The 9971-nt window shown below is 40.7% G+C and overlaps 1 protein-coding gene across 1 annotated transcript; it reads right to left on the reverse strand.

Annotated features, from left to right (window-relative positions):
* Positions 1–5173: 5173 nt before the first annotated feature.
* On the reverse strand, positions 5174–5899 carry LOC135218782 (putative uncharacterized protein DDB_G0287457). Its single transcript, XM_064255232.1, has one exon. It carries the CDS (start codon positions 5897–5899, stop codon positions 5174–5176), a length of 726 nt encoding a protein of 241 aa, XP_064111302.1.
* Positions 5900–9971: the final 4072 nt, after the last annotated feature.

Genomic DNA, 9971 nt, shown 5'->3' on the forward strand with positions numbered 1-9971 from the left:
AAAGCAAACACACCTAAATATTTAATAACACTCCCTAGCAAACCTTGTAAAGCAGTCTCAATTTCTTTCGTATCCATCACTCCTAACCCCTTGGTGTCTCCGAAAAATAAAATCATGCAGGGATGAGGCACTACTGTTCCCAGCTTTATAGATATTCTCAAACTAGCTGAAATTTCAACTGGCATTGAATCTTCAACCTCCTTCTTGACGAAGCTAAAACAATAGACAGCCCTTCTGTTTTTAAAACTGTCGTTGGTGATAAGGTTATCATGACCACCTCCTATTGACTTCTGCATCTCATAAAACAATTGCATGACAGTATTAGGAAAATGACAGTTGATATTATACAATGTATTCCCATTAACAGTGATGTGCATGCTATTCAAGTCATGTGACGAAGTAAACTATTGGCCGCGTAATTCCCTGAAAACGTTTCCATACCAATCATAGCTAACGTAATCTTTTCAGGTATACAGGTGTTGAAAGGTTGATCTATTAAAATGGAATCCTCATTCCGCCAAATAACATATGTTTTATATAAAGTCTTATCAAATATATATTGTATAGGGCTAACCGCTAGAGCTGTATTTAAAGTGGACATGGCGTTATAATGGGGGGTAACCCGATCAATCCACAACTTGGCTTTTTCATTTAAGTAAGCATCGGTGTGGGTGCCCATCACTCAGTTATTATTGGCCATTTCGAGCCTTATCCTCAAATCTGACAGAATCCAACAAATACATGTCTATACTCACTAGATCTATATGGAGTGGAAAGTATGTGTGAACTCCTCTCATCTTAATGGAGCTCATCACCCAAGTTTCCCACCTACTCGTCTGTCTGAAAGAAACTGCTGTATAGGTTTGTGTAACACCATGCATGGCGTGAAAATCATCATGGAAAAACCCACTCACACCAAAAGTCAACAGCGCACTGATTTACACGCTCTCGAGCATTTTTATGTATGATTGATAGTTAAAAACAGGACACGATTCCACCAACTTTTCGTTCAAGACCACAGAGACGGATTTAAAAAGTGTATTACTTATACCGTTAACGAGTGCAACATGTGCATCATCCGGCAGCTGAGCACCGCTCCTAACCACTGCAAAGTATAATTCCAAAGCTATACTCAACAAATCCAAGAAGGAGCCTGCAACACTGTTAATATGAAACTCAGTATAGTTATCAATAAGGATTTGATTTATAGAATTGTTGCTAGGTGTGAAATCCAACCTTTCCTTCGAATTAATCGAACTTTCTATAATCCTACGCTTGTTCACATTCGGGAACAATTCTGAGATGCCCGTGATATATGAAGAGATGGGAACCTTGTTTCCCGTCCCTGGCACATTTGGAACCACACCCACCATTGCACAAAATTGCGAGAGGGAGGGAATGCGTGTGTGCGCGCCCGCTGACAAAGGGTGAATGAATTAAAGATCATACACATCCTTGTTATATTTACATCTTGATTTAACCCATCCATTTTTCTTTCTCATCTTCTTCCTCATCTTCGTAGCCGACCGAGCGAGTGCAATCAAGTTGATATAAGCTGGGCTAATGAATTCTCGTAGATACAAAACTATACTTTTTATTTCCCAGACTAGCTAAACATGATATGGAACAAAATGATTACAAATGACTTAATTAATAAAAGAACTGATTCTGACCCTTAAAAGACCGTAAACTGTCATTCTACTCTCCTGAATCAGATTAAGTAAACTTTTCCCCTAAAACTCACCGTCTGTTTTGTTTCACTCCACCCAGCCTTGTCCTGTCGACCCTCCCACTACCGCTTAGAATGTGTCTACCCATACTTTTGAGAGCTGTCACTCCGTGCCTTTTTAAAGATTCCCTCAGGGGCCGCTGATCGTTCACTACATCCAAAAGCACTGATCTACCAAACTCTTTAACTGAAGGTTTAGCAGCATTGAACAGGAAAGGGAGTACCCTGCGTGCAATGCCGGCCGTGGCTGAAAATACACCTCCACCTCTTCTATGACTCGGATAGAATACCGAAATGTCCTCTAGACCTGCTCCCTTTCTTAAGGGTTTAGACAAGAACAACGTTTTAAATTCCACCTCCGAGGGTGAGGTGAATATGACCCTCATACCTGTTAAAAAAAACCTTGAATCCCTCCCTTGAATATTATGCAGAGCGCTCGTTTGAGCGTTCTTAATTACACGAGCTCGCGAAAGTGAATAACGCAAAGGTGGAAAAGAATGCAGGTTTTATACATACCTCCCTATCTGGGCCTTATATGAAGCACACAGGTGACGCTCGAGTCGTTATTGAAATGAATGCACCTTCCATTCTGGTCGGCGATGATGATTGAAATCTGCTCTAGAATGTTCATGTTCAGCGCTTTGTATATCGTGTTGTGTATCCCCTTCCCTTTGCCACTCTCTAATGTAAAACAATCCAATATATTTACTAGTTTCCCTCAAAAAACAGTTGGTTGAACAATATCGGTGTACACATACATATAATCTACACCGCAATTATCGGGTAAGGAATCAACCAAGAGATGTGCATTCACCACATCAAGGCTGTAAACTTCATATGCTGTATTATTTTTAAAACCCAGCAATCTGGCCACTTTATTACTGAATTTGACGGACACACTTTTAATGTCCCCCACCCCAATCTTCCCTCTCTTAACGTGAGGGATTATTCTCCTGCTGTCTTCATCCCAACCAAATACATCATTACTGTTGAAAATGTTTTTGTATTCGCTGTCAAACTATACTTTTAAATGTTAAAAAATATCCTTGTTAAGCGCCCTCACCAGTATTTTCATGTCCCCCGCTAACGTAGCCGTTGTTGGTATATAGATATAGGCGTGCTTATTATTTTTACCACGTTTAGTAACAAACTGGAGGGAGAATTCATCATCTCTTGATAATGCAGCATAATAAACTCCGGAAACATGATCGAAGCTAGACCTACTTCATATTCACTTCCATTCGGTAGGAATATAGGAGCAGGTAACCTATTCACAAACCTGGATGCTGAGTTATTCACGTACTTGTCCAAGCAGCCTAGACTGCTCACATATATAATGTGTTCACCCATCACTGGTAAAGTACTGCACTTAATTTCACTCATCTAGGTCTTACATGAAGGGTGCATGACACGCTTTTACCTTCAATAAACTTAATATACCCCCCCCTCCTGATTCGTCACACCAATGGAAATGTAATCTACCACATTTGTATTTAAAGGTTTATAAACTGCGTTATGCGAACTTCTACCCTGTCCACATTCCAACGTGAAACAGTCCAGGATATTTACCGTTTTATCACCCAGCGATGAGGGTTGAATAATATTGGAATATAAGTAAACATAATCGATACTGTGATCATCGAGATAGGGAGTTTTGGAGCGATGATTTCTCAACACCACCACACCATAAATCATGTATTGCACTCCCATGTTAAACCCCAATAAACGTGCAGCCTTAACACTAGACTTTACAACAACTGAAACAACTCCTCCTACTTTCGCAACCTCAGCATTCACGTATGTGAGGCTCATCCTCTTCAAATCATCATCCCATGAAAATAACCCATCCCTACGCCTAACACCCCAAGTGTATGCACCGTAAAATGTTTCCAGTTGTTCTGTAATGTCTGTATTGAGTGCTCTGGTCAATCTATTCATATCCCCTGCTAATAAGCCAACAGCGGGAAAATACGTGAAAGCACATGAGCAAGTTGTCGAACTTTGATTAAAGGTGACTTTAAACTGAAGTGTGAAATCTTCACCTTCTGGTGTGACGGCGTAGTATTCATTTGGGAGTGTAACCCCTATGACACCTAATTCATATTCTACATCTTTTGATAGAGCTATGGGAGTTGTCCAACCTGTTTATAAATTTGCACAGTTGGTTTTCGGGAAATAAATCTAGGCACACCCCGCTATTCACATATACGATGTGATCGCTACACATGCTGAACACACAATGCTGGTAATACACGTTATTAAGGTCATATATACCACACAGGTTAGAAGGGATGACTAAAAGTATGAAAAAATTAATTGTATTTATTATACAAAATAATGGAACATACATACATACACGTACATATACAGGTTGGCAAACATTTTTTGTTTTTTTTACATAAGAGAGTCACACAGCTACGCTTAGTTCAACCCCAAGGCTTAATTTCTCTGTGTCCATCACTTCCAAACGTCTCAATTTGGAAAATGAATCCTTCAACCGCACATCTCCCGCACACTTCTCTTCCATGATGGATAAAACTGATTCCTTGACAACAATGCATGTGACCTTTCCGTGGCGTTTCATCTCCTCGCCAAAAGAGATAATCACAGGTAGGTATTGGTTTAACCAGACACAATTCACACGACCGCTTTGTCCTATCCCTGCAGGGAATAGGACATATTTCACATCTTCAAACGATACTTTTTTTAATTGAATTTTTAAACTCTTCAACGCTGAATAGAAGTGATTGTACCTCATTTCTCTCGTATCGTTCCGCAACCTTTCTACATGGTCTTCATCCTTAGAATACATTATACTCAATTTGGCAAATTCATTGTCCTCCACAGGCATACCAATTCCATACTGGGTTAACGTGAAGATGATGGGAAGGTTGGGTTCTTCAGCATTGAACGTATTCTCTCCCTCGGGCTCGGGTGCTGTCAGAATGGCGGTACCTTCTCTCCCACGGTGATGGAGTGAAGTGTAACTAGTCCCAGCTCTGTTGTAATGGTGACCCGCAATGTCAGCGTAGGGGTAAATCCTCACGATGTCTTCAACTAATCCATAATTTCGACATGTTACACAGTTAGTGGCTACAACCAGGCAACACTCCTTCTTGAACTTGGTCTCGGATAAACTCCCCACAACCAGCTTGCAGGGTGAAAAAGCCATCTCGAACAGTGAATGGGAGTGTGCACATCAACACTCAGTGAGCTTAAATACTCTAATGCACTCTTAAACTTGCCGGGGTTTCCACATCCTCTTCTCCCCATCGCCGTGATTCATGCTAAGCTCCGTCCCCCTTCGAAATTTTATCATGCCCACATGATTGAACAGGTTCATCTCTGATAATTTTGCGAAACACCGATACAACTGCTCCCCCTTCGAAAGTTTATCACACCCACAGGAATGAACAGGTCCACCTCTGATAATTTCGTGATTCATCAATACGGCAGCCAAACATCCCCCTTTTTCTTTGCTACCCTGTTCTTCATTGTTCTGCTACCTCCTTTCTTAACTGAATTGTCCCATGCTTCTATCTGTCTTTTTATAGTGGTATTTCTCACCATCCATTCACTAATACCTCCATGTTCGATTAAATAATTATAACTGGGTATGTTGCTATCATCCATCCTCTTATTTGCTTGAAATTCTCTAGCCACATCTAAAATGTTATATCCGTTAAGCGGGTGGGACTGGTCTCCTTCTTCATTCCATTCAATCGCGCCTGAATTTTGCAGATGATTAACTAGGGATGTTACATACGGTATCTGATGATCTTTGAACAATATAGGAATAACACTAGTCAGGTCGGGATTTACTCTTTTGCAAGTAACCTCGCTGTTGAGCACATTCAAAATTAGCGGTTCTCCCTTCTTCTTCTTCGCACCGTCATCCCCAATGGGGGCTAAAGGAGGTGGAGGTATAAATGTTTTAGCATTCATGGGAAAATTTGCGCTTCTCTGCACATTAAGAGGAATGTATGCATCACCCACACCTGTGTTTACCTTACCTCCCCCACTACTGTCTTCACTGCCTGCATTGATGCTGTTAACATTATTATTATTGTTATTGCGGTTGCTATTGACGCTATGGTTATTAACAATGTTGTTGTTATTTCCAACGCTGTTACCACAAGTTTCCCGACCTTTTGTTAACCTCTCATACATGATGGCCGGTGTAACATAGAACTCCTTCATTTTTTTTTTAGTTTCCTATTTAAAAAGACTTCCTATCAAACTGGCTGCTAAGGGAAGTAATACGGACAGAATAGCGCCCCATTTGCGACTCTTCAATATTTTTTTTCTTCCCCGCTAACGTTGTCATTTTCAAGGATACTTGACGGATTTCCCTCTTACACCTTATGAGCTTTTAATGAGGGCTGTTTCACTGGTTAGATTACGTGAAGAAAAATTTCTAAATATTTTGGATATGGTAGCGATAAACCCTCTTCTTAATGTGGGAATTACTCTACTCCTCTCGGAGGGGGACAAATGGGAGATGAATAAAATAAAATTTTTGTTTTTATGTATTAAAGCTTCCTTTGTCCGCACAATTTGGGATTCCTCGACCCATGAATTAAATTGAGCAGGTTTCAGGCAATTCGGTAGGTATTAATTCTTCTCTGTAGAATGTAGTACCTTTTATATCTTCTCCCGCTAAATCTTCTACAATGTAAACTGTGAGATTTTGCAGAGTGACGAGCTTCTTGATTTTTAAAATTTCTAGAGTGTTTTGAATTGTGTATCCTCTCCTGAAAGAAGCGTTCCGGTTTTCGTCAGCTATGCGTACGGTGTCTCCAACATTCAAGGTTGAACTGATGCGACCCGTTGTTGGAAAGGCATTTTTATACATTCTCGAGAACTGACTTTTAATGTTCGCTTTAGTCTTCATCGCATGCACCGCCTTGGGCGTCTGCCCATTCCCTAAACTCTTGTGTGGTGAGTTGTTATAGCTTTTGACTATGTCCTGCAGAACATTGATATATTTCAATGTGTTCTTGTGTGTAAGGTATCTGTATATTCGGTTTTTAATGGTTCTTATCACCCTTTCAGCTATAGAAGCTTTAATTTCACGCGAGTAGACACTATATAACAAGACCTTCCTACTTTTTAGATACTTCCTCACATGTTTGTTATAATATTCCCTACCTTCATCCCTGTTCAGACAGGACAGTCCTGAAAAATCACTAGATTCTAGAAGCACTTTCAGTGCATCACGCACTGTGACACCGTCTTTTTTTTCAGAGGGAGGACGTGTAAATACCTTGAAAATTGGTCGATGAAGAATAGCAGATATTTATAACCTTCATTGTGTGGAGTGAGGTTTGGAAGATATGATTTTCCTCCTAAGGAAACTCTTGCATGTGTAGGGTGTATGATGGCTGACCCCGTAAAAAACCTGTGACGTCCGCTTTAGTTATGTTTCTGTCCTCATTCTTAGCTGCTTTGAGTAGCACATTCACACCACTAAAACAGCTAGGTTGCTTTACATTCTCATATAAATTCCTGAGCAGTTGGAACTGTTCTTCAGTCATATTTGTATGTGATTGGGTATTCGGTCTCTCCAAGGATATTCGTTCTGAGCTGTAATAGTTCGGGTGTTGACGTAGCGAAGTTCACTAACAGATAACCATACCAGTTATGTGTTAAAGCTCTTTTGTATATGTCCGAAAACTCCGCACCCCTTCACTGGCATAACAACTGTCTACCCAAAGTTTCAATCTGTCCAATGTCACGGTTCTTCATGAAGATGTATTGGGAGCAATTGAGACTAATGTTCCTGCTCAATTTACCTGAGTGGAACATGTTCTGGGTTATGAAAATCACCGATATGCCCGAATGTCGTCCTGCAGTGAATGCCTGGGTGACGAATTTATTGTCACTGGCTTCAAGAAAACAGTAGTCCAGTACAAATAATAGACCTTTTCCATCCTCCATTCCTCTTTCTGTGTAATGGAATGGGTTCAGTATCTCTTTGGATACTTTGAATTTAGCACTTAAGGTGTGATGTCTTTCCAGAGGGTGTTCACTCACCCCACAATATAAAATACAGTGAAAGTTGGCCTCATACATTTCAATTATGTTCTGACACAGGATCGATTTTCCACTGTTGCTGAAACCCGCTGTGATAATTCATCCAGGAACGGCGTAAAGGTTTAAGATTTCTCCCTGGAAGGGACCCGTTTCCATGATTGCAGTTAATACGCTACTGAGGAGATGCGATGTTTACCTGAGCGTTATATACAGCAGAGGGTTGTTGAGAAATGAATTTGATTGTGCAATGTTTTTATTCATCATAATTTTTTTATATACAGGTGAGGGTTGTAGAGAAACGAATTTGATTGTGCGTTGATTTTATGCTTAATAGTTTTTTACATATATTCACAATACATAAATTTGTATATACAAGCACACATAATTGTGTGTGACACATCTACTCAGACCGAGTCGACTTTTCTTAGCAGGGGAGGAAACATCAACTTCACTCAAGAAATTGCGAGGGCAGTTATCGGACGCTGCTGCTGCTGCTGCTGCAGCTGCTGCTTAACCTCCAATTTGCTGTTCACTCTCCATCTTTTGGAACAACCTTTTATATTGGGGAAGGAGTGAGGAGTTGAAAGTCATAAAGTTGGGCGGAGGCTTTGGATGTGCTTGCCATGGCCGGTGGCGGTGGCGGGGTGCCATGACCTCATCTTCTTCATCGTCAACTCCTTCCGCTTCCCCAGCTCATTCATTCACTGAGGGATTTATAAGGGGCGATGTAATACCTCTTATCTTCTCAAGGACATAGAACTACCTTCCTCTGTCAGGTGTGACACATCGTTCCTCCCACCATCTGCAAATTGTGAACTGTGGTGTAAGTGATTTCATTATTCTCAATTACATCTCGGTATTGGCTATGACTAATAGTCTTTTGGCGACATCTTTGAATCCCCTTTAAAGTGTCACACCGACTGTTTTGCGTTTCATATGAATAAACTTTGGGTTTTGCACCGATGAAATCTCTAATAAGTGCGACGCCTGTTTCAACTTTGACGAATCCAAGTTCCCCCTTGCGCATATCGTCATACACTTAGTGAGTTTTGGGAAAGTTGCTCAAATCCAAATACGGTTTAAGTACATCTTTCAATTCGCGTGCGAGGTTGTCAGTCTCCAGGGAGAAGATCAAACTGTCAGTGTCAGTGTACAGGAGCTTAACGCTATCACCATACAGTTTTTGAAGGACGTCATGACAGAACTTGTACATCATGTAGCATAAGATTGGGTGGGGAAGAAATAAAGAAAGTACAGAAGTTCATGTATTAGAGGATAGTGGAAGCATGGACCAAGAGGTGAGACACCGAATTCAGGCAGGATGGAATAACTGGAGATCTGCAGCAGGGGTCCTCCGTGACAAGAAGGTCCCTCTGAAATTGAAAGGAAAGTTTCATAGGACGGTGGTCAGACCAGCAATGTTATATGGAACAGAAACAGCAAGTATGAGAAAAACTGAGGAGAAGAAGATGGATGTAGCAGAAATGAGAATGTTGAGATGGATGTCGGGAGTAACAAGGGAAGATAGGATAAGAAATTAGTACATAAGAGGATCGACAAAGGTAGTTGAAATATCGAAGAAAATCCAGGAAGGAAGGCTTCGATGGTATAGACACCTGTTACGAAGGGAGGAACGTCATGTTGGAAGACATACCATGGAAATGGAAGTGCGAGGTAGAGGGAAGAAGGGAAGCCCAAGAAGGAGATGGCGTGATTGTGTAGGGGAAGATATGGTATTGAAAGGTATAAATTAGAACGAGGTATTGGACAGAAATCGATGGAGACGACTCATTCACAATGGCGACCCCATATAAAAATGGGTTTGAGCTAGGAAGAAGAAGGGATTCCCCCGTAGACGAAGGTTTTCGCTAGGCGCACTTCCTTTGTTTTTATCTTATATATACATGGTTAATTTTGTTTCAGAGTTTAATAAGAAATATAAAGTTTATAGCAGGCTATTTCGCTTTCCTTCCCCACACAGTTTCATAATGATTAGTTACGTTTTTCACATACCCATGACATAAGTCACGTAGTCGCTTGCACTCGTCATTGATTCTTCTTCTTACTCAAGTTAACCTGACGTTTGCGGCAGGTTTGTCGCTAAAAGGAGGATCCATCCCTTTTCGCGATAATCAATATTGTTCAAACCGACCATATGTTTTTAATCTAGTTTTCACCATTTCAAAGAAAATTTATCTCTATACCA

This window comes from Macrobrachium nipponense, chromosome 1 (assembly GCF_015104395.2).
Source record: "Macrobrachium nipponense isolate FS-2020 chromosome 1, ASM1510439v2, whole genome shotgun sequence".
NCBI classification, from domain to species: domain Eukaryota; kingdom Metazoa; phylum Arthropoda; class Malacostraca; order Decapoda; family Palaemonidae; genus Macrobrachium; species Macrobrachium nipponense.

Bases quoted from the DNA above. Each gene is read 5' to 3' on its own strand.
- LOC135218782 (XM_064255232.1), bottom strand. From the start codon at position 5,899: ATGTATGAGAGGTTAACAAAAGGTCGGGAAACTTGTGGTAACAGCGTT.